This window comes from Pseudophryne corroboree, chromosome 5 (genome assembly GCF_028390025.1).
Source record: "Pseudophryne corroboree isolate aPseCor3 chromosome 5, aPseCor3.hap2, whole genome shotgun sequence".
NCBI classification, from domain to species: domain Eukaryota; kingdom Metazoa; phylum Chordata; class Amphibia; order Anura; family Myobatrachidae; genus Pseudophryne; species Pseudophryne corroboree.
Genome location: NC_086448.1, coordinates 320,684,995 through 320,709,858, shown reverse-complemented (window position 1 = coordinate 320,709,858; position 24,864 = coordinate 320,684,995). Strand labels below are relative to the sequence as shown.

Here is a 24,864-nt window from a genome sequence, read left to right as displayed (position 1 = left end):
TTCATGAGATTAAGTGTCAGCATGTCAGTAGTTGTATGCTTTTCCAAAAGAATAAAAACTATATGGGAGACACAGACGTATGTGGGTGACCCTGTCGGCACCAACTAATCTGACTGGGTATAAATTAACATGATAATGTGATGCATTTCAAAAAGCTATACCAGTATATGTATGTATATATATATATATGTATATGTATAGTACGGTTGCTTTGATCTGTGGCTCGAGCACAGACGTAGTAATATTTGTGAGGGCATAATATTAATATATATAATTCCCTCAGACCCCTCGGGGTCGCAAAAATGTTATTTTGCCCAGTTACTACTCCCTGTTGTTGACACGAATACTATGTCTTATGTCGACCATAATGTTTCCTGATTAGATCCACACCATCGGCATTCAGTACATGTTTCATACACATTAAGAACGTATTAATGTCACTAGGGACCCTGCTGTTCCTGACATATATATATATATATGAGATATGTGTATATATAGATATATGTGTGTATATGTGTATTTAAATGTGTATATTTATACAAAAAAATTATAATGAATGCTGAAGTAAACTTTTCCTTCTCATGTGCTGGTCGCTCTGTTGAATAACTCTAGGACAGCCGTGACAAGATGGTTTCAAATCATCACGAGGAATCCGAGTGTTTATTCTTTTCCCACCGTGGATAGAATAAAGTGAGAGTCAACCCCTGTTCTGCACGGGGCCCTGTCACAAAGGATCGTTTACAGGAAGCTAAGTGATATTTTAATTATATGTTTTGATTATACTTGCATTGCATGCGCAGGGGGGGGTGCTTGTATTCAGAAATGGTCGGTTACTTTGTCATCCGATATACTTACCCTGGGGAGAGATGTGATACTCCTTAAGTTGGGTCATATCTAGAACATTGCAACATACTGCCGTGCGACTACAAGGGATGGGACTCTTGGGTGCGCGGGCCACTTCCATGGCGGTCTCGGCTAGGAGGGCGTTGTGGATTCACCAAAGGGATGCAAATGCTGACTCCGAAAAGAGTGAAGTCTCTTCCCCATGAAGGGGAAGCCTGGTTTGGTGATGGCCTTGTTAATATGCTCTCGGCAGGTGCCACGGGTAAGTCTACCTTCTTGCCCTATGTTCCCTCACAACGGTTGGTGACGCGTTGTTGAAGAATGCAGTCATTTCGACCGAATAGATAAGGATTCCCCTTTCTTTACAGGTAAAGGAAGGTAAAAAAGGTAAGAGGTCAGCTGCCTTTTCCGGTTCACAGGAGTAGAAATCATCCATTGTTTTCTGCCACGTCCACCGCGGGACGTTGGATTTATCTTGCGGGGGCCCATACCGATGGGTCCACGTCTAAAACTCTTCAGTCAGTCCTGGAAAGGACATGGACCAGTGAGTTAAGGATAGAGTCCCTAGGGGGACATACGGGAGTTCCAGACATTCCCCTCACTGATTTTTTCAAATCGACCTTACCGATCCTCCTCATGACAGGGAGGTAGTGTATGACGCAATACAAGAGTTGTGTCAGGATCAGGTCATTGTCCTGCTGTTCCGGTCATTAAAAAAAAAAAGAGAAGAAGCTGTTATTCGAGCTTTTTCGTGCTCCCGAGGCCGGACGGCTCAGTCAGACAAATCCCAATATTCCTACTTAAACTCCATGAGAGAATCTCTCATGGCAGGGTTCTCCACTTTGAAAGTGGAGTAAGGAGGTCTAATTACGGTATCTTCCGCATTAGGCTTACCTGAGGTTTGCGATTCAGGATTGTTGTTACCATTTCACCAGGGTAATGGCGGTATGATGGGTTTTCTTCGATAGTAAGGATACATAATTATTCTGTACTGGATCGTTCTCCGAATTACGGAGAGATCAAGAAGCCAAATGGTGCAAATTGTTGTTTCTCCTTGACAGTTCTTCAGCAACAGGACTTGCCAGAATCCCTGTTGGTCCCAACGATGCGGTGATCGGCTTGAGCAATATTATTAGATGCAGTACTGAGGAGAGTTTATTTGCTTCTAAAAAAAAAAAAAAAGGAAGCTCTGAGAATTCAGAGTCTGGCGGACCTGCAGCCGTGTCAATCCGTCAATACATTCAGTTGCTGAAAAAGATGGTTGCGGCCTACGAGGCCATTCAGTGGGTAGGTTGCAGGCCTGAGTGTTTAGCGGGACCTGTTGGATAAGTGGTCCGGTTCCCACCTGGGATAATCATGGTTTCAAGACCTGTATCTCGCTCCTGTGGTAGCGGCGCAATTCTCACCGAGGACAATTGTCATGTTAGGATACTTGTCGCCTCATTAATGGTCTAGAGTTAAGGGCCGTGTATAAAGGTTTTCTACAGACAAAAACCGGAGAAGAAATGGCAGAAGCCAGAAAGATTTTCCGCTGGGCGACGAAAACATTTACGCGCCCTATCAGCAATGTTCGTTCCAAGAGTGGACAACTGGGAAGCAGACTTCCTCAGCGGACACGTTCTCCGTTCAGGAGGGTTGAGTCTTCAGCAAGCGGTTTTCACAGAAGTGACAAGTCTTTGGAGAATTCCGAAAATAGACAAGATGGCGTCTCGCCTCGACAAGAAACTTCAGAAATATTGTCCCAGGTCGGGGGTCCCTCAAGCGATAGTGGTGGACGCCCTAGTGACACCGTGGGTGTTTTGGTCGGTCTATGTGTTCCCTCCACTTCCACTCTTTCCAAAGATGTTAAAGATTATAAGAAGAACAAAGGTTCAGGTGATCCTCATTGTTCCAAACTGGTCAAGGAGGGCTTGTATCCAGATCTTCAGCAATTACTCATAGGAGATCCCTGACCTCTTCCTCTGCGAGAGGATCTGTTATAGCAGAGGCCGTGTGTGTCCAAGACTTTCCGCGGTTTCCATTGACAACTGAACGTCGGATCCCAGCCCGAAAAGCGTATTCCCAGTGAAGTCATCCCTACTCTTCTTCAGTCAGAAAAGAAGTAACATCAAAACATTACCACCATATTTGGAGAAAATTTTGTGTCTTGGTGTGAATCCAAGAAGGTTCCTATGGAAGAATTCCAGTTGGATCGTTTTCTCCATTCTTTTCTTGCAAGATCATGTGGATGCGTTCTTAGGTTGGGCTCGATTAAGGTTCAGATTTCAGCCTTATCGGTTTTCTTCAAAAAACAATTGGCCTCCTTTCCAGAGTTTCAAACTTTCATAAAAGGAGTCTTACACATCCATCCTCCCTTTGTGCCTCTTTGGCGCCTGGGATCTTTACGTGGTGTTGCAGTTCCTGCAATTTCTTTGGTTGACCTTTTCAGTATGGTTGAGTTAAATTTTCTCACTTGGAAAGAGGTCATGTGGTTGACCTTGGCATCCGCAAGGCGGGTGTCTGAGTTGGCGGCTTGGTCTCACAAGAGCCCTGTTTAATCTTCCAGGAAGATAGGCCCTCATTCCGAGTTGATCGGTCGCAAGGCGAATTTAGCAGAGTTACACACGCTAAGCCGCCGCCTACTGGGAGTGAATCTTAGCTTCTTAAAATTGCGACCGATGTATTCGCAATATTGCGATTACTAACTACTTAGCAGTTTCAGAGTAGCTCCAGACTTACTCTGCCTGTGCGATCAGTTCAGTGCTTGTCGTTCCTGGTTGACGTCACAAACACACCCAGCGTTCGCCCAGGCACTCCCACCGTTTCTCCGGCCACTCCTGCGTTTTTTCCGGAAACGGTAGCGTTTTCAGCCACACGCCCCTGAAACGCCGTGTTTCCGCCCAGTAACACCCATTTCCTGTCAATCACATTACGATCGCCGGAGCGAAGAAAAAGCCGTGAGTAAAAATACTTTCTTCATAGTAAAGTTACTTGGCGCAGTCGCAGTGCGAACTTTGCGCATGCGTACTAAGCGGATTTTCACTGCGATGCGATGAAAAAGAACGAGCGAACAACTCGGAATGAGGGCCATAGAGCGGAGTTGAGAACTCGGCAGCAGTTTCTGGCAAAAGCGGTTTCATCGGTTTCACTTGAACCAACCTATTGTGGTGCCGGTGGCTACTGACGCCTGGGCGACATCGAAGTATCTCGATGTGGTCTGAATTTTTTAATTTTGTGTTGCCAGATTGGCTCAGATCAGGAAAACGGAGGATCTGTTTATCCTATATGCTCCCAACAAGATTGGGGTTCCTGCTCCCAAGCAGACTATTGCATGCTGTATCTGTAATATGATTAAGCTTGCTCGTTTTACAGCTGGATTGCCGTTACCGAAATCGGTGAAGGCCCATTCGACCAGGAAGGTGGGCTCATCCTGAGCGGCTGCCCGAGGGGTCTCGGTTTTATGGCCTTGCAGAGCAGCTGCTTAGTCGGGTTCAAACAATTTTGCAAATATTCTACAAGTTTGATACCCTGGCTGATGAGGACCTCTTGTTTGGGCAATCGGTGCTGCAGAGTCATCCGCACTCTCCCGCCCATTCTAGAGCTTTGGTATTGACCCCATGGTCCTTTTGGAGCCCCAGCATCCTCTAGGACGTATGAGAAAATAGGATTTTAATACCTACCGGTAAATCCTTTTCTCTTAGTCCGTAGAGGATGCTCGGCGCCCGTCCCAGTGTGTACTGTATCTGCAGTTATTGGTTATGGTTACACTCATGTTGTGTTTCTTTTCAGTCAGTCTGTTGCTGACGTTATTCATGCCATGTCATGCGGTATGCTATTATTGGTTGTGTTTACACACAGGTTGTGTTACATTTTCGGTCAGCATATTGCTGTATGTTTTTTCATGCCGTCAGCTGGTGTTCTATTGAATGCCACGTTCTGCGGCATGTTTGAGGTGTGAGCTGGTATGACGCTCACCGTGTTTAAACAATAAATTCTTTCCTCGAAATGTCCGTCTCCCTGGGCACAGTTCTCTAACTGGAGTCTGGAGGAGGGGCATAGAGGGAGGAGTCAGTTCACACCCATTTAAAGTCTTAAAGTGCCCATGTCTCCTGCGGATCCTGTCTATACCCCATGGTCCTTTTGGAGTCCCCAGCATCCTCTACGGACTAAGAGAAAAGGATTTACTGGTAGGTATTAAAATCCTAATTTTTTTGAATGTTCATTGGTAAATAAATTGTTTATTTTTTAATTTAACAAACCGTCCAGATTATTTATATCCGCACAGCCAGCGCTGGTCTCTCTATTGTTTCTGAAGAGTCATAGCATGTTTGTTCAGCAATGGTCTTGCTAACTGTAGCTTCCTCAACAATACATTTTAGCATTTTGCTATGTGCTCGTTAAACACTTTTTGTTCTCTTGTTCGCGGGTACACACTGCATGATCCGGATGATATGGCGTTCCGATTTGCCTGGAAATGACATATCGTACCCGTGTTGTCCTGGCAAGGGCGTTTTAAGAGAGGAGGGGACCCGCGTGCAGCCTCCGTCGTGGGCCCCCTCATCTCCGGCAGCAGTAGACTCTGGCATAATGCCAGAGTCTACTGCACATGCGCAGGTCTCTGGGAACATGGCGCCTATGCCTTGTTCCCAGGGACACCTCCAGTGCGCATGAGCAAATCACTGGGAAATGGCCGCGGCGGCCATTTTCCGAGTGATCTGTGCCCGCACAGCAGGGCCACCATCGCGGTACTCCGGAGGGGTAAGTATATTCTATGGGTGCAGTGTGTACGGTGTGGGCCCCCCTGGACCCAGGGGCCCGTGTGCACCGCACACACTGCATCCATTATAGAAACGCCAGTGTGTCCTGGTGTGTACCATAGGTTATTAGTCTGAATTTTACATTGGTTCTTGTGCAAACACAGCTTTATATTATATTTTTAGGATTCTAAAGCTAAATTAGATGGACAAGTTTAAAAAAAATATATAATTTTCCATAATTATGTTCATAATTATTTTCAAGCAAATATTGCACTCCCAACATTTTGTTCCCAAATGTTTTCCCTGATCCTAAATGTTTCCCCCAAGTACACAATTCTTTGTTTAGTAATTGCAAAGGAGTGTGCTGTGTATCTATCTATCTATCTATCTATCTATCTATCTATCTATCTATCTATCTATCTATCTATCTATCTATCTATCTATCTATCTATCTATCTCTATATATATATATATATATATAGTGTAACTGGCTGCCCGGCACTCTCTGCAGACACACGTTGACCGGGGTGCCCTCCGCAGTGGATAATGGTGAAATAGAAGCAATAAATCAATGGCACTCCCGGATTTAGTAAAAACATAAATGCTTAGTGTATTAAAAAATCATCACTAAAAGCCAAAGTTTCGGGGCCCATAGCCCCTTTGGCAAGACGTGTACCTTGTATTTTTCAATACACTGAGCATTTATATTTTTACTAAATCCAGGAGTGCAGCCGATTTATTGCTTTTATATATATATATATATATATATATATATATATAAAAAGTGTGTGGGTTCCACAGGACGCGCTATGATGACCACTGTGTACCACAAGTAATGGCAATCCTGCTGCCTCCCTTCCAATCGCTGTGGCACTGCCATGTCAGTGTGAGACCCCTGCCCAACCAGTTTCTGTCATTCAGTCTGAACATACCATAGACAGGGAGGGTGGAGCATAGAATAGTTGGTGTTGTCTGCCCTACACACAGCCGCAGCCGACATAGCAGAGCGAGGAGTGGGCAGCAGTGGAGACACTGGGGGTCAGACAATAGCAGCCACTGGGGTAGTGTAAATCAAGCTCCCCCTGTGTACGCAGGGGGGTACACACAAAAATCTTTTTATTATTTTTACATTAAAAACCTTTTAGATAACTTTAAATACATGTTCTTCACCTAATTCACTCATAAAAAAAGACAAATTCTGAGCCTTTTTTGGAAAATTGATGATTAATGCATGAGTGCAAGCCCTCTCACTCAATATGCTTGGTACTATTATTGTAATTATTGTGATCTTAGTAACTGTAACTGCAGCACCGTTCAGGAAATATACAAAGTTCCAGTAAAAAATGACATATTATAGGTACAGTAACCGTTAGATGACGCAACTTAGGGACAAAATAAAGCAATAAACTGACAAGCTAGGTAAGACATGACAAGGGGAGAGGATTGGGTAACTGTGGGTAAACAGAGGTGAGTCACAGAGAGAGGGGAAGGCAGTTCAGCACTCGGTAAGATTGTACCCAACGAAGGGCTCAAAGGCACCCTGTGCCAACCCACCCCACTCACCCATGTGATGGCATGACATCACACAACAAGCAAGAGGTGAACAGGAAGAGGGGCCCTGGGCAGCAGGACCCTGGTGTACACCCTTCAGTACAGACCTGGGCAATCATGTAGTATCAGAGTCACTAAATAGGATTCAGAAACAAGTAGCACTGGTAGCAAGTATAATGATAGGAGCAAACATGAGGAGGGAGTGCACTGTCCATTAGGGCTTACAATTACATACATTCATATTTACAAGAGGAGTCATGAAAAGTTGGAGGGTGTACTGGGGAGAAGAGAAGGTCAAGTTAGGAGAGAAAAGTGGAGCTGGCGTGCCAAGAGGGTCTGTTTGGCGTGACTGCAGCAAAGATGTATGAGGACACATCTTTATATACTGTACAGTATATACAGTATGTGTATGAGCTAACAATCTTTTTTTTTTTTTTTTGTGAAATCTTAATTTGAAAAGGTTGCTTTTCAGTATTTTGAAATCGTTCATGTCCCATTTTTTTGCGTTATTGCACAATGGTTTGTGTTCCCCAAATTTTTATAAAATCAATATACCAACAGTTTTTAATTTACAATTTCTGTTGTGCTTTAAAAAGTTGGATCTGCAGCTGTACCAACCTTTTATGCCTGACACATATGTGTTGTTTTCCATGTTTCAGATTGTTGTTCACCTTACAGATGATTTACTTTCACGTGCCTCTATGACTGTGGTGAATGGCCGACCCACAATGACCATCAATATTTCCACTGCACGAGAACAGTGGCTTGAAGGGATGCTTAGACATGAAATAGGTATGGTACTCTACTAATTTCCATTCTCTAGTGTTTTATTTCCAGCATAACCACTTTACAAATAATTCCTTCTGATTTCTTGACAAGGGGCAATAGTTGGATAACGCACTGTAGACAGGATGCTTCAAAGCATAATTTGTAGTCAAACCTAGGAAAATGCAATTTTCAGAGGTTGGGATGCTTACCGCATATGCACCAGAATGCAGTGCTGTAGGCAACACCATCTTTAGATAGCATTACCCTATAGAAGCCTATGGGCTTTCCTCTGTATTTCCCCCTTAGAGGGATCCAATTAAATCCATACTCAGCGCATGCACAGAAGAACTCCTGGGTCCTAAACCTGGGAGTCCTATTGCACAAGTCCGCTCTATACCCCCCCCCCACCCCCCCGCAAGTAACTGTGGCTATATACAGCTGAGGTCACAGATTTTTGTTTGCAACTTCATAGGGCTACAAGTAAAAATTTTGAGCCCAGTGCAAGTCCAAGGGTGAGCTCCTATGCCATTGCTGGCATTTACATGCTGTCACAACGGCGACTCACCCTCTTGCATGCTGGGGAAAGTTAATTGAATTCCCCCTTTAATCCTTAACTCATACCAAATGTGTTGGAAAAGCACTTGTGAATTTGGGTTATGATCTATGGAGGAAGTGTCACAATGTAAATTTCTTTTATCTCAAAAAAATTCTAACCCAAATCTTCCCGGACAACATACTGTAAATTCCACTCAATTCATTCTGAATATGAAGAACAACTTTCTTAAACAATGTGAATCCTGACTATAGGACAGCCCCAGAGGGAGTGAAACATCAGCTTCCGCTTCATTACATCTAGGAAAGCTATGGGAGAAAGGCCCATTTAAAAAAAATTGTAGCGGGTAGAGGTTAGATCTATTAAATACATTAAGGAATAACTCCATGTGCATACAAGATGAAAAGATAATATGTACTGTATATACCTCATTCTTCTCCTTTAATATATGGCCCTGCATCACCCCCTATGGTAGCACACAAAACAAGACTGGGGAATCCCAGTGGGATCCAGTCAGGATCCTGGCAGTCGAAATACAGACACCGAAATCCCAACACTGTTCAGAATGCCGGTATCGGAATCCCGAATGGGATCACAAAACTGGCGTCGGGATCCCAAACGAGTGACTGCCGGGATGCTGGAGAGGTAAGGTGGGGGGGGGGGGTTTAGATTTAGGCTGCAGGAAGGGGGCGTTAGGTTTAAGGGGGATCAGCTTTGGGCTGTGGGAAGGGGGGTTAGGTTTCGGCACTACCGGGGAGGGTTAGGCTGCAGGATGTAGTCAATGTGAGATAGGGACAAATGAGTGCATGATCAGATAGATGAGACGGTACCAGGGATTGTTAAACTGGTGGGAAAATTTAAACCAGTGAATGTGTTGCCAGTACAACACATTCATAGTGGACTCAGGACAGGAGGAGCTTTATCTAGTAGTATACATCCACAGGGTTGAAGTCGCCGCCATGACCCTAGCGTCAGGACAGTCCTGACTGTAGAAGAAGTTACAAAAATGTAAATTTTTCCCAACCAATTTATCTTCACTGATAAATTAATATATTTCTGTTACATGACCACTTCCTAAATACACTGCTCAAAAAAATAAAGGGAACACTTAAACAACACATCCTAGGTCTGAATGAATGAAATATTCTTATTAAATACTTTGTTCTTTACATAGTTGAATGTGCTGACAACAAAATCACACAAAAATGATCAATGGAAATCAAATGTATTAACCCATGGAGGTCTGGAAGTGGAAAAACACACTACAGGCTGATCCAACTTTGATGTAATGTCCTTAAAACAAGTCAAAATGAGGCTCAGTAGTGTGTGTGGCCTCCACGTGCCTGTATGACCTCCCTACAATGCCTGGGCATGCTCCTGATGAGGTGGCGGATGGTCTCCTGAGGGATCTCCTCCCAGACCTGGACTAAAGCATCCGCCAACTCCTGGACAGTCTGTGGTGCAACGTGGCGTTGGTGGATGGAGCGAGACATAATGTCCCAGATGTGCTCAATTGGATTCAGGTCTGGGGAATGGGCGGGCCAGTCCATAGCATCAATGCCTTCGTCTTGCAGGAACTGCTGACACACTCCAGCCACATGAGGTCTAGCATTGTCTTGCATTAGGAGGAACCCAGGGCCAACCGCACCAGCATATGGTCTCACAAGGGGTCTGAGGATTTCATCTCGGTACCCAATGGCAGTCAGGCAACCTCTGGCGAGCACATGGAGGGCTATGCGGCCCCCCAAAGAAATGCCACCCCACACCATTACTGACCCATTGCCAAACCGGTCATGCTGGAGGATGTTGCAGGCAGCAGAACATTCTCCTTGGCGTCTCCAGACTCTGTCACGTCTGTCACATGTGCTCTGTGAGTCCTGCTTTCATCTGTGAAGAGCACAGGGCGCCAGTGGCGAATTTGCCAATCTTGGTGTTCTCTGGCAAATGCCAAACCTCCTGCATAGTGTTGGGCTGTAAGCACAACCCACACCTGTGGACATCGGGCCCTCACACCACCCTCATGGAGTCTGTTTCTGATCGTTTGAGTAGACACATGCACATTTGTGGCTTGCTGGAGGTCATTTTGCAGGGCTCTGGCAGTGCTCCTCCTGTTCCTCCTTGCACAAAGGCGAAGGTAGCGGTCCTGCTGCTGGGTTGTTGCCCTCCTACGGCCTCCTCCACGTCTCCTGATGTACTGGCCTGTCTCCTGGTAGTGCCTATATGCTCTGGACACTACGCTGACAGACACAGCAAACCTTCTTGCCACAGCTCGCATTGATGTGCCATCCTGGATGAGCTGCACTACCTGAGCCACTTGTGTGGGTTGTAGACTCCGTCTCATGCTACCACTAGAGTGAAAGCACCGCCAGCTTTCAAAAGTGACCAAAACATCAGCCAGAAAGCATAGGAGCTGAGAAGTGGTCTGTGGTCTCCACCTGCAGAACAACTTCTTTATTGGGGGTGTCTTGCTAATTGTCTATAATCTCAACCTGTTGTCTATTCCATTTGCACAACAGCATGTGAAATTGATTGTCAATCAGTGTTGCTTCCTAAGTGGACAGTTTGATTTCACAGAAGTGTGATTGACTTGGAGTTACATTGTACATTTTTTTGAGCAGTGTATATGTATTGACAACTCACTATGTAAAGAAATATATTTTTTAGGAGCTTACACTTATATTCATATCTCTGGTGTAAATATAGAGCGCGTTACACATTTTTATTTTCATGAACACAAACTACCTAGAACATACCAGGGGTGTTGTCCCATAAGGAGTGTGGGAGCTGTCATCACATACTGTTTTATTCTATTATGTATGAATAGCCCTAATCCATTTGTTTCATGAATGTTGTGTAAATCTGTGTTTGTATATAATATTTATATCTGTGCCATAGTATTCTGAATTAGTTATGAGAACATTTACATATATACTTGTGAATTTTATTCTTGTACCAAGTTAGTTTCCATTTTAGAGATTATTTATAAAGCAGTATTTCTTGTATGAATGCAGGAACGCATTATTTTCGTGGAATGAACAATAACCAACAGCCATGGAATAACAGCAATGGGCGTAAAAAATATGGCCTAAAACCAGTCAACCCAACAGAAGAAGGCCTGGCCAGCATACACAGTGTTTTGTTTCGCAAAGACCCTTTGTTGTGGAGAGCCGCACTTCTATATTACACTGTCTACCAAGCCAGCAACATGTCATTCAGTGAACTGTTCCAGAATGTGGGTCAGTTTGTCAAAGACCCAAATACAAGGTGGGATTACTGTGTACGAGCAAAGAGAGGCTGTACTGACACGTCCCAGCCAGGTAAATGCAAACATTGTCATCTATAAACACATTGTGAGCGAAGAAGGAAAAATGTTTCATCAATGTCTACAGTTATTTCTAACCTGAGTAACCAAATCCTAGATCATAACCTACCCCAAGCATTATCCATACACCCAAATTAAGTATGAAACCATACCACTTTTTTAACATACTTAAAATTGGCAATTGTCACTAAAAAAGGTAGATTATACAATTATTTTTTTCTATATTATATACATATATACAGTTCACTTATTAAAACCATTTATTTCAGGGTGACTAATCATATCATCATCATGACATATGGTCAAAGAGTTATAGCCTATAGAATGCAGTAAAAATAAAGTGATAGGTCAGGAACTGTTTCAATGAGGATTTGGGGAAGGGATTTGTTAAAAACTTTACTTTGCGAAGGAATCGTGCTATATTTCATAATGTGCATGCACCGAGGCTGGACATACAGAGCTATTAGCAACTACACGTGACTTAGGGCCTAATTCAGCATGGAACACTGCTGCAGCCCTGTGAAGTGTGCACGCACGCAGCAGCCACACTGCACGTGTGCACACAGTGAGATGCAACAGCATCTAACTTGTGCGAACGCTTCTGCCTGATTGACAAGCAACGGCGTTCGTGGGGTGGGAGGGGGCGTAGACTCAGCGTTAAAGGGGCATCACCGCGGCATTGGGGGAGCGCAGTCCGGACAATGCAGGCATGTCCGGATCGTTTGCGGGCCGGGCCGTGGCGGCTGCATGCACACACGGCCGATGCGACCCAAAACATGACGAGTAGCTGACTGCTTTCGCAGCTAGGCTGTGTAGGCAGAGGGCTACCCTAAACATGCGAAAGCATCACCGCCATGCGATGCTTTCGCATGTGTACAGGAGGGCAGGGCCCGCATGCGGGGCGGACTTTCCTTGTGCTGGGCGTTCCCCTGCATGTCAGAGTAATGGATTGTAGATGTGCGATTTTTCGCACATCTACGATCCATACTAAATTAGCCCCTTAGTGCATATCAGTAATAGGCCCTACACACTGGCCAACATCAGTCAAAGATATGAACGATCTCGTTCATAAATTAATGAGATACCGTTCATATCTTTGAGTGTGGAGGCTCCAGCGATGAACGATGCGCAGCCCCACGCTCGTTCATCGCTGGTGCCCCGTCGGCTGTACATGCAGGCCAATATGGACGATCTCGTCCATATTTGCCTGCACTTCAATGCAGCCGGGTGACGGGGGGAGTGAAGAAACTTCACTCCCCCCGTCACTGCCCCTCCGCCGCCGGGTCGGCGGCGGATTGGCCAATGTGTAGGGCCCTTAACATCTCCACTTGCAGCTGAACAGGAGTAACTGGGCGGCAATGAGGCATTTGTGTGTAGGATGAGTGTTCTTGGGAAATGTTGTGGATTGTAGGATAAGCAAGTTTATTATATGCAAAGATCTGTATACTCTCCTACCCCAGGAAAAGGGATGGGGCAAATGCAGGCTGATAGTGATGTTGACTACATGGGGACAGTGTGGCTGCATTCTGTAGATCAGTGTTTCCCAACCTCGGTCCTCAAGGCACACTAACAGTCCTGGTTTTAGTGATATCCAGGCTTCAACACAGGTGACTTAATTAGTTCCTCAGTTATTTTAATTTCTCTGACGTCCTAGTGGATGCTGGGAACTCCGTAAGGACCATGGGGAATAGCGGCTCCGCTGGAGACTGGGCACAAAAGTAAAAGCTTTAGGACTACCTGGTGTGCACTGGCTCCTCCCCCTATGACCCTCCTCCAAGCCTCAGTTAGCTTTTTGTGCCCGGCCGAGAAGGGTGCACACTAGGGGCTCTCCTGAGCTTCTTAGTAAAAGTTTAGTTTTAGGTTTTTTATTTTCAGTGAGACCTGCTGGCAACAGGCTCACTGCATCGAGGGACTAAGGGGAGAAGAAGCGAACTCACCTGCGTGCAGAGTGGATTGGGCTTCTTAGGCTACTGGACACCATTAGCTCCAGAGGGACCGAACACAGGCCCAGCCTCGGAGCTCGGTCCCAGAGCCGCGCCGCCGGCCCCCTTACAGAGCCAGAAGCAAGAAAAGGTCCGGAAAAATCGGCGGCAGAAGACATCAGTCTTCAACAAGGTAGCGCACAGCACTGCAGCTGTGCGCCATTGTTACTCAGGCACACTTCACACTCCGGTCACTGAGGGTGCAGGGCGCTAGGGGGGGGCGCCCTGAGCAGCAATGTAAAACACCTTGGCTGGCATAAATACACCACATATAACCCCCAGGGCTATATGGATGTATTTTAACCCCTGCCAGAACTCACCAAAAAAGCGGGAGAAAAGGCCGCCGAGAAGGGGGCGGAGCCTATCTCCTCAGCACACGGGCGCCATTTTCCATCACAGCTCCGCTGGAAGGACGTCTCCCTGACTCTCCCCTGCAGTCCTGCACTACAGAAAAGGGTAAAAAAGAGAGGGGGGGCACTAATTTGGCGCAGTTTTTATACTAACAGCAGCTATAAAGGGAAAAGCACATTTTATAGTGGTATTCCTGTGTATATATAGCGCTCTGGTGTGTGCTGGCATACTCTCCCTCTGTCTCCCCAAAGGGCTAGTGGGGTCCTGTCCTCTATCAGAGCATTCCCTGTGTGTGTGCGGTGTGTCGGTACGATTGTGTCGACATGTTTGAGGAGGAAAATGAGATGGAGGCGGAGCAATTGCCTATTATACAGTTGTCACCCCCTAGGGAGTCGACACCTGAGTGGATGAGCTTATGGAAGGAATTGCGTGACAGTGTCAGCTCTTTACGACAGACAGTTGACGACATGAGACAGCCGGCTACTCAGCTTGTGCCTGTCCAGGGGTCTCAAACGCCATCAGGGGCTTTAAAACGCCCGTTACCTCAAATGGCAGACACAGACACGGATACTGACTCCAGTGTCGACGATGAGGAGACAAACGTGACTTCCACTAGGGCCACACGTTACATGATTGAAGCAATGAAAAATGTATTGCATATCTCTGATAATACAAGTACCACTAAAAAGGGTATTATGTTTGGTGAGAAAAAACTGCCTGTAGTTTTTCCTGTGTCCGAGGAATTAAATGAAGTGTGTGATGAGGCGTGGGTTTCCCCCGATAAAAAACTGATAATTCCTAAAAGGTTATTGGCATCGTACCCTTTCCCGCCAGAGGATAGGGCACGTTGGGAAACACCCCCTAGGGTGGATAAAGCGCTCACACGCTTGTCTAAACAGGTAGCACTACCCTCTCCTGATACGGCCGCCCTAAAGGAACCTGCCGATAGAAAGCTGGAGAATATCTTAAAATGTATATACTCTCACACGGGTGTTATACTGCGACCAGCAATCGCCTCAGCCTGGATGTGCAGTGCGGGCCTGGCGTGGTCGGATTCCCTGACTGAAAATATTGATACCCTAGATAGGGACAGTATATTACTGACTATAGAGCATTTGAAGGATGCATTTCTATATATGCGTGATGCACAGAGGGATATTTGCCGACTGGCATCAAGAGTTAGCGCGCTGTCCATTTCTGCAAGAAGAGGTTTATGGACGCGGCAGTGGTCAGGTGATGCGGATTCTAAAAGGCACATGGAAGTATTGCCTTATAAGGGGGAGGAGTTATTTGGGGTAGGTCTATCAGACCTGGTAGCCACGGCAACTGCTGGAAAATCCACATTTTTACCATAGGTAGCTTCTCAACCTAAGAAGACTCCGTATTATCAGGCGCAGTCCTTTCGGCCCCATAAGGGCAAGCGGGCAAAAGGCGCCTCATTTCTGCCCCGTGGCAGAGGGAGAGGAAAAAGGCTGCAACAAACAGCCAGTTCCCAGGAACAAAAGCCCTCTCCCGCCTCCGCAAAGTCCTCAGCATGACGCTGGGGCTTTACAAGCGGACTCAGGCACGGTGGGGGCCTGTCTCAAGAAATTCAGTGCGCAGTGGGCCCACTCGCAAGTGGATCCCTGGATCCTTCAGGTGGTATCTCAGGGGTACAAATTGGAATTCGAGACGTCTCCCCCTCGCCGTTTTCTAAAGTCTGCTTTACCAACGTCTCCCTCAGACAGGGAGGCAGTATTGGAAGCCATTCACAAGCTGTATTCCCAGCAGGTGATAATCAAGGTACCCCTCCTACAACAGGGAAAGGGGTACTATTCCACACTATTTGTGGTACCGAAGCCGGACGGTTCGGTGAGACCAATTTTAAACCTAAAATCCTTGAACACTTACATACAAAGGTTCAAATTCAAGATGGAGTCACTCAGAGCAGTGATTGCAAACCTGGAAGAAGGGGACTATATGGTGTCTCTGGACATCAAAGATGCTTACCTACATGTCCCAATTTACCCTTCTCACCAAGGGTACCTCAGGTTTGTGGTACAGAACTGTCACTATCAGTTTCAGACGCTGCCGTTTGGATTGTCCACGGAACCCGGGTATTTACCAAGGTAATGGCCGAAATGATGATACTCCTTCGAAGAAAGGGAGTTTTAGTTATCCCTTACTTGGACGATCTCCTGATAAGGGCAAGATCCAGGGAACAGTTGGAAGTCGGAGTAGCACTATCTCAGATAGTGCTGCGCCAGCACGGTTGGATTCTCAATATTCCAAAATCGCAGCTGATCCCGACGACACGACTTCTATTCCTAGGGATGATCCTGGACACAGTCCAGAAAAAGGTGTTTCTCCCGGAGGAGAAAGCCAGGGAGTTATCCGAACTAGTCAGAAATCTCCTAAAACCAGGCCAAGTCTCAGTGCATCAATGCACAAGGGTCCTGGGAAAGATGGTGGCTTCTTACGAAGCAATCCCATTCGGCAGATTCCATGCAAGAAGCTTCCAGTGGGATCTTCTAGACAAATGGTCCGGGTCGCATCTTCAGATGCATCAGCGGATAATCTTGTCACCAAGGACAAGGGTGTCTCTCCTGTGGTGGTTGCAGAGTGCTCATCTTCTAGAGGGCCGCAGATTCGGCATTCAGGACTGGGTCCTGGTGACCACGGATGCCAGCCTGAGAGGCTGGGGAGCAGTCACACAGGGAAGAAATTGCCAGGGCTTGTGGTCAAGCCTGGAGACATCACTTCACATAAATATCCTGGAGCTAAGGGCCATCTACAATGCTCTAAGCCTAGCAAGACCTCTGCTTCAAGGTCAGCCGGTGCTGATCCAGTCGGACAACATCACGGCAGTCGCCCACGTAAACAGACAGGGCGGCACAAGAAGCAGGAGGGCAATGACAGAGGTTGCAAGGATTCTTCGCTGGGCGGAAAATCATGTGATAGCACTGTCAGCAGTGTTCATTCCGGGAGTGGACAACTGGGAAGCAGACTTCCTCAGCAGACACGACCTCCACCCGGGGGAGTGGGGACTTCACCCAGAAGTCTTCCACATGATTGTGAACCGTTGGGAAAAACCAAAGGTGGACATGATGGCGTCCCGCCTCAACAAAAAACTAGACAGGTATTGCGCCAGGTCAAGGGACCCTCAGGCAATAGCTGTGGACGCTCTGGTAACACCGTGGGTGTACCAGTCAGTGTATGTGTTCCCTCCTCTGCCTCTCATACCCAAGGTACTGAGAATCATAAGAAGGAGAGGAGTAAGGACTATACTCGTGGCTCCGGATTGGCCAAAAAGGACTTGGTACCCGGAACTTCAAGAGATGCTCACAGAGGACCCGTGGCCTCTACCTCTAAGAAGGGATCTGCTCCAGCAGGGACCTTGTCTGTTCCAAGACTTACCGCGGCTGCGTTTGACGGCATGGCGGTTGAACGCCGGATCCTGAAGGAAAAAGGCATTCCGGATGAAGTCATCCCTACCCTGATCAAAGCCAGGAAGGATGTAACCGTACAACATTATCACCGTATTTGGCGTAAATATGTTGCGTGGTGCGAGGCCAGGAAGGCCCCTACAGAGGAATTTCAACTGGGTCGTTTCCTGCATTTCCTGCAAACAGGACTGTCTGTGGGCCTGAAATTAGGGTCCATTAAGGTTCAAATTTCGGCCCTGTCGATTTTCTTCCAGAAAGAACTGGCTTCAGTTCCTGAAGTTCAGACATTTGTCAAGGGGGTACTGCATATACAGCCTCCTTTTGTGCCTCCAGTGGCACCTTGGGATCTCAATGTAGTTTTGGGGTTCCTAAAATCACATTGGTTTGAACCACTCTCCACTGTGGACTTAAAATATCTCACATGGAAAGTGGTAATGCTGTTAGCCCTGGCTTCAGCCAGGCGTGTCTCAGAATTGGCGGCTTTATCCTATAAAAGCCCTTACCTAATTTTTCATACGGACAGGGCAGAATTGAGGACTCGTCCTCAATTTCTCCCTAAGGTGGTTTCAGCGTTTCACTTGAACCAGCCTATTGTGGTACCTGCGGCTACTAGGGACTTGGAGGACTCCAAGTTGCTGGACGTAGTCAGGGCCCTGAAAATATATGTTTCCAGGACGGCTGGAGTCAGAAAATCTGACTCGCTGTTTATCCTGTATGCACCCAACAAGCTGGGTGCTCCTGCTTCTAAGCAGACTATTGCTCGTTGGATTTGTAGTACAATTCAGCTTGCACATTCTGTGGCAGGCCTGCCACAGCCAAAATCTGTAAAAGCCCATTCCACAAGGAAGGTGGGCTCATCTTGGGCGGCTGCCCGAGGGGTCTCGGCTTTACAACTTTGCCGAGCAGCTACTTGGTCAGGGGCAAACACGTTTGCTAAATTCTACAAATTTGATACCCTGGCTGAGGAGGACCTGGAGTTCTCTCATTCGGTGCTGCAGAGTCATCCGCACTCTCCCGCCCGTTTGGGAGCTTTGGTATAATCCCCATGGTCCTTACGGAGTTCCCAGCATCCACTAGGACGTCAGAGAAAATAAGAATTTACTTACCGATAATTCTATTTCTCGTAGTCCGTAGTGGATGCTGGGCGCCCATCCCAAGTGCGGATTGTCTGCAATACTTGTACATAGTTATTGTTACAAAAATCGGGTTATTATTGTTGTGAGCCATCTTTTCAGAGGCTCCTCTGTTATCATGCTGTTAACTGGGTTCAGATCACAGGTTGTACGGTGTGATTGGTGTGGCTGGTATGAGTCTTACCCGGGATTCAAAATCCTTCCTTATTGTGTACGCTCGTCCGGGCACAGTATCCTAACTGAGGCTTGGAGGAGGGTCAGAGGGGGAGGAGCCAGTGCACACCAGGTAGTCCTAAAGCTTTTACTTTTGTGCCCAGTCTCCTGCGGAGCCGCTATTCCCCATGGTCCTTACGGAGTTCCCAGCATCCACTACGGACTACGAGAAATAGAATTATCGGTAAGTAAATTCTTATTTTAACCATCTGTGCTGAAGCATGGATATCACTAAAACCTGCAATGTTGGACCGCGGTTGGGAATGCCTGCTGTAGATGCTTTAACTCTGCACATGGATGATTATTTCCATGCATGCATTGCAACCTCACTAGCAGGCGACTTGTGTGCAACTCTAATAAGCACCACAATCTCACTTGTAAACAATCTAATTATAGAAATGTCCTTTAAAGACTATGGGGGAATGTAATAAGGTGTGTGAATAAGGAAGTGAGAGATTTTGTGAGAGTTTTCCTTCTTTCTTTTTTTTTTTTTTTTTAAAGTGGCAATCATTTACATGGCAAAATCAACTTGGTTTTGCCACATAAATGATTGCCACTTTTAAAAACACAAAACAAGAGAACTCACAAAATCTCTCACTTCCTCATTCACACACCCTATTACATTCCCCCATAGGGGTATATTCAATTAGTGTCGGATCCTCTCTGACACTGAGGATCCGACACCTCACTATTCTATTGCGGCCTGTTTCCCCGCTGATCCGACCATTCATTTTCGTCCTCTCTTTGGCGAAAATTAATGGTCGAAATCGTACCCGTTTTCGACCGTTGCGGGGTCGAAAACACATGGATGAGCTGAGATTCTGCTCATCCAAGTGTTTTTTGACATTTCTGAGTTTTCAACAGGGTGGTAAACCGGAACTTAAATTGAATAGTAAAGTACCGATTATCAGCGGAAAGTGGTGTCTTTCCGTCATGTCGAAAATGTTTACACTAATTGAATATTGCACTCTTTAAAGAACATTTCTATAATTAGATTGTTTACAAGTGAGATTGTGGTGCTAATAAAGGGGGTACAAGCGTAGAGATGTGTGCTGAGTGATCTATCACAGAACGCTCAGCACATATCTCTCCCAACGCTCAGCAATCAGCGCGATGTGTGCTGAGCGGAAGGGGGGTTGCTCACTTCACACAGTGGTGAAGTGAGCGACCTGACTAGATTTAGCATGCATGCATGCCAAATCTAGAGCCAGCAATAGCGATGCGCGGGACTGCACATCACTGGTGCCGGCACCCCTACACACGGAGTAATGTGTGCTTAATTTCTAAGCAATCTAGTCAGATTGCTTAGAAATTAAGTAAAAATCGCTCCGTGTGTACCCCCTTTATAGTGTGTATAGTAGGATGGGTTAGAGATGTAGGTCTAATTTTCTTATCGGTTCCCCAAAAGCATTTCAGTAAATGGGACTCAACTTTCCATGTGTAATGGATGTCCACATATTCTTAGTAAAATATTTTTTCTTTTTTCTGATCAATTCTGCAAATGTAATCATGCTTCATGTATTCCCATCCATGTGTTACTGTTGTGGAGTTGCTCTAAAATGACACATTTTTGGCATTCTAGAGAATAATGGGTAGATGTATCAAATCTTTGAGAGATAAACTACCAACCAATCAGCATCTGTCATTGTACAGGCTGTTTTTGAAAAATGACAGGTAGGAGCTGGTTGGTACTTTATCTTTCTCTACTTTATCTCTCTTTAAGCTCCAGTACATCTCCCCGTAAGTGCATTCCAGGGCTAGGAGAACCACTGCTTTATAGCTCTTCAAGCTCAGTCTCAAAATCTAATAATTATTTAAATATTTTTTTATTAATGCTGCTAAGGTGGTTCCCCTTAGATGGAAATGCCCTAGACCTCCTATTATCTTGAACTTCCATTTTACATACCTATGGAGGGCATAGGGTCTACAGCTATGTGGTTTATTGTTTTGTAGTCAGCTACTTTTGTCTGCACAGTATCTCGACTCGGGATCAGTATGTAATACCGACGGTTGGGATGCTGGCTGTCAGTATACAGACAACGGCATCCCGGCCGTCAGTATGCCAGAAGCGGGGCGAGCGTAGAGAGTCCCCTTTGTGGACTCGCTGCACTTCGTGGACACCCATGAGTGGGAATTGCCCCTGTGAGCCAGGATTCCAGCTGGAGAAATTGTCAGCAGCCGGGATTCCAGCAACAGAAATTTAACTGCATCCCCTCGACTCACTCTTCATTTCCAATACATTGATAGATGCTATGAATGAGCTTAATCAATAAATCATTATCCTAACACTTTATCATGATTGCTTGTCTGATTACTAATCAAATGGTGTATCCATGTACTGTGTACTGGGGTATCTACTGGACAAATAAGGTTTTACAGCAGTGGCGCACCCAGGGGGGTTTCCGAGCACCCAGAAACCCCCCTCCACTAAAAAAAAAAAAAAAAAAATATTTTTTATTTATTTAGCTGCATGAGTATTATTAATGACTGTCTAGCGTCCTCTGCAGCCTGCTGTCTTCCTGGTGGCACTTGGAAGTGCAATAAAAGTTTACTTTATTTTAATTATAGTACATATATATCCATGTGCATACATATATACACATGTATATATATACATACATACATATAAACACACACACACATATGATATATATATATATACATGTGTGTATATATATATGTGTACTGTATGTGTGTGTACATATATATATATATATGTATATATATATATGTATGCATGTTTAATATGCTATGTATATGTGTATATGTATGTGTGTGTGTATGTGTGTGTGTATATATATATATATATATATATATATGTGTGTGTAGATATATGTGTGTAGATATATGTGTGTATGTATATATATATATATATATATATATATACACACAGACACACTAGTTTTACGGACCTAGCATATACTGGGTCACCTCATCCCCACCCCCGTGATTGGCTCCGCCCAGTTCTGGAAACCCCCCCCATGCAAATCTTGCGTTTGCCACTGTACAGGTTGGTGAGGTCTAAAAAATTCTGTACAGCGATACACTGGATTTATCGCCAGTCTTAAACACTTATGTACTGTCTTGTATCTTCTCATATAGCTACAGAACCCGAGCTTTATCTGTTAGGAGTCACTACTATAATGTGTAACTAGACGGCTGCCATTCTGATTCTCCAGATGTATTTACTACACCTTTGCATAGATATTACACAGGTTTGATCCCACTCCCCTGCCATATACAGTACACATGCAAATGTGCCTTTTTTTATTTTTTTTTCTCTTCTGTTAAATAAAACTCAGCAACTGCTGCAGTATGAATACATATACAAGTGCTAACATGTTTTATAGTGGCATCAGGTCATTTTATGTTAATGTTTCTTTTCACCCTCCCAGGTTGCTTCAGTAAGGATCAAGTATACCTTGATGGGATTCTGCGTATTCTAAGGCACAGAGAAACCATAGATTTCTGCCTGCTAACATGCATGGGAAAGGTATATTTTATGACATTATTTGTCTTTCAGTAAGAAAATAATGGGAAAGAGATTCTTCATAATCATTATGTTCAATTAAAATATAAACATCACTTGAAAGTAACAAAATGCTCATGTGCTATAATGCATACCCTCCAACATATTACACATAAAAATTGGTACAAATTAGGAAAGGGGGCGTGGTCACAGATAAAGGGGGCATGGTCACATCCCCTTTCCTATACTTTCAATGTAAATTTGGAGAGTCAAAAATCAGTACAAAGCCCTTTTTGGCAGGTAGAGACCATAAAAAAAGGTACAGTTGAGGTTATGTATAATGAGAAAGGCAGCTATTTTAAAAGGATGGCCCCATACTGTATGGAGGCGAGCGTTATTGTCTGCCCACAATGTATTGTACGTGAGGAGCTACCAGAGGCGGATTAAGAGAGATGGGCCCGTGTGCAGTCTTTGTGCTGCCTCTTCTCTCTCATTGGCGTATGCTTCGAATAGACTTTGGCACTGGGTCTGAGTCCACCACACATCTCAGAGAGCATTGCGTCTAGTAATGGATTTACCACTACACAACCAAAGAAGCTGCTTAAGGCCCAACGACAGGACTGAATCATGGAGTCGGGAGGGCATTTCTGATTTCCAGCATACACTGACTGGGAAGGGGCCTGCCAACCTGCGACAATCAGGAAAGGGAGTGGGGGGAGGGGGCACACGGAGGATTGTTTGAGGCAGAGATGTCCAAATCGGGATGTATTCAAAATGCTGGCGTTTGGGATCCTGGCGTTCATGAGACCGATGCCGGAATCACTACATCTGACATTTTACAGACAGTCGGAATTTCGACACATACTAACACCCCTCCCCCCCCCTGTAATTGGTGGGTCCACGCCACCAACCGAGTGGGAATGGAACCTGTGGCAAGCACATGGCATGGTGAGTCTGCGAGGGGACTCGCTGCCGGTGTACCGGCAGGCGGGATGCCGCTGTCTGTATACTGACAGCCGGCATCCCGTCTGCTGGTATATAAAACCGCACCCCCCAATTTGGTGTCTTGCTTAGGGCCCCATGAGGTCTAAATCCACCTCTGATTGCGTCCACAACATTTCTCCATTGATCGTTCTACTGCACATCTGCAGATCTTTGGGAAAATGGCAGCCATGCTATTTTCCCATTGATTTCTGTGGCACCGGCAGACAGGTACTGTATCGGCAAAGGGGGCAGTATGTGCAGTCTGCACTCATTATAGATAGGCCCATGGGAGTTACCAAGTAAATGGCTGCAGAAAAGAACTACATGTCTTGCTTTAGAACTTACCTTCCTATGGGTATATACTTTATCTATTGTGTGCTAATAACATTATGCATGAATGTTTATTTTTCTACTTAATGTTATAAAATTTGTCTTCATTCTGTGCTTCAGTTTTCGTCCATGTACAGTAGGTATTTATTCCCAGTACATGTGTTAAAATATACAATAAAAATATATAAAGTAAAGTAGAGAAACATTAGTTGTAGTGGGGACTTAATGACATTCAGCAATATGAATGTTTGTAAAATGTTTTTTTTTTTTTACATTTCTAATCGAGAAAATGTTTTAGAGGTGTGGTAAATGGTAGTGGTAAGAATCCTACAGCAGATTCACTTCACCTGATGGATTGTGTTTATCTAATAATACAAATTCTGTGATTCTTCTGGAAGGTTTCTTATGAGGATATAGATCGTTTGAAGGACCTTGCCGTTCTTCACAATGCCCGAATTCCTCAGTTCCTCAAAGATAGAGGTCGATACATGGAATATCTGAAAAAGATCATGGAGGTGAATGGACTGACAGATGAAGAGCTGAGAATGCTAATAGTGTGAACTGTACAGAGTTACTATTCTCTACACTGCAGGCCAAGAAAGAGAACAAATTGCAATCCTGTTTTTTCTTTTAATTTATCTTTATTTTAGGTAGCACATTCAAATGAATATTGCAATAATTCAATAATAGAATAGAATCTATATTACATATTAAAAAAACCCATTAAGAATTAAACACAAATCATATCAAATATTTGTTGTCTGTATTTTGTTAGTTCTGCTGTGGAACTTGCTGAGCAGAGTATAATAAACCTTAAAAAATAAACTATGCTGTTGGGAAAAAATTCACACTCAGAAATTTTTTTTATGTTTTAATTTTTTTTGTTGCTAAATAGTCCAGGGAAGTTAGGAGTAAGTGGTGGTATGCATGGGAGCAGGGGCAGCGGAGATACATGATTGCGAGCAAGTCTGAAGAGTGTCTTCAGTGTAAACACCTGAAGGCAAGTTTCTTTTAACAGTCCTGGAAGAGCCGTACAATTGGAAAATTCTGGAACAAAGTATTGTCGTTTATTTCTTCTGTCATAGGTTTAAATCTTCGGCGTGACCCCCTTGCAATAATGCCCTGTTGCAATTTTGGAAATTAGGAATTGGGTCGAACATGCAGGGAATTTTTGCCGTTTCTTTCTATTACAGTACTTTGACAG

The 24,864-nt window shown here is 45.0% G+C and overlaps 1 protein-coding gene across 2 annotated transcripts in view; it reads left to right on the top strand.

Annotated features, from left to right (window-relative positions):
* MATCAP2 (microtubule associated tyrosine carboxypeptidase 2) overlaps positions 1-24,504 on the top strand; it is a 169,649-nt gene extending 145,145 nt beyond the window's left edge. For both annotated transcript variants that reach the window (XM_063922507.1, XM_063922508.1), the window contains 4 exons: positions 7,790-7,922; positions 11,463-11,768; positions 22,273-22,370; positions 24,059-24,504. In XM_063922507.1, the coding sequence (XP_063778577.1) occupies positions 7,790-7,922; positions 11,463-11,768; positions 22,273-22,370; positions 24,059-24,220 (699 nt within the window). In that variant the 3' untranslated portion in view covers positions 24,221-24,504. The remainder of the gene's footprint in view (positions 1-7,789; positions 7,923-11,462; positions 11,769-22,272; positions 22,371-24,058) is intronic.
* The last annotated feature ends 360 nt before the right edge of the window (positions 24,505-24,864 follow it).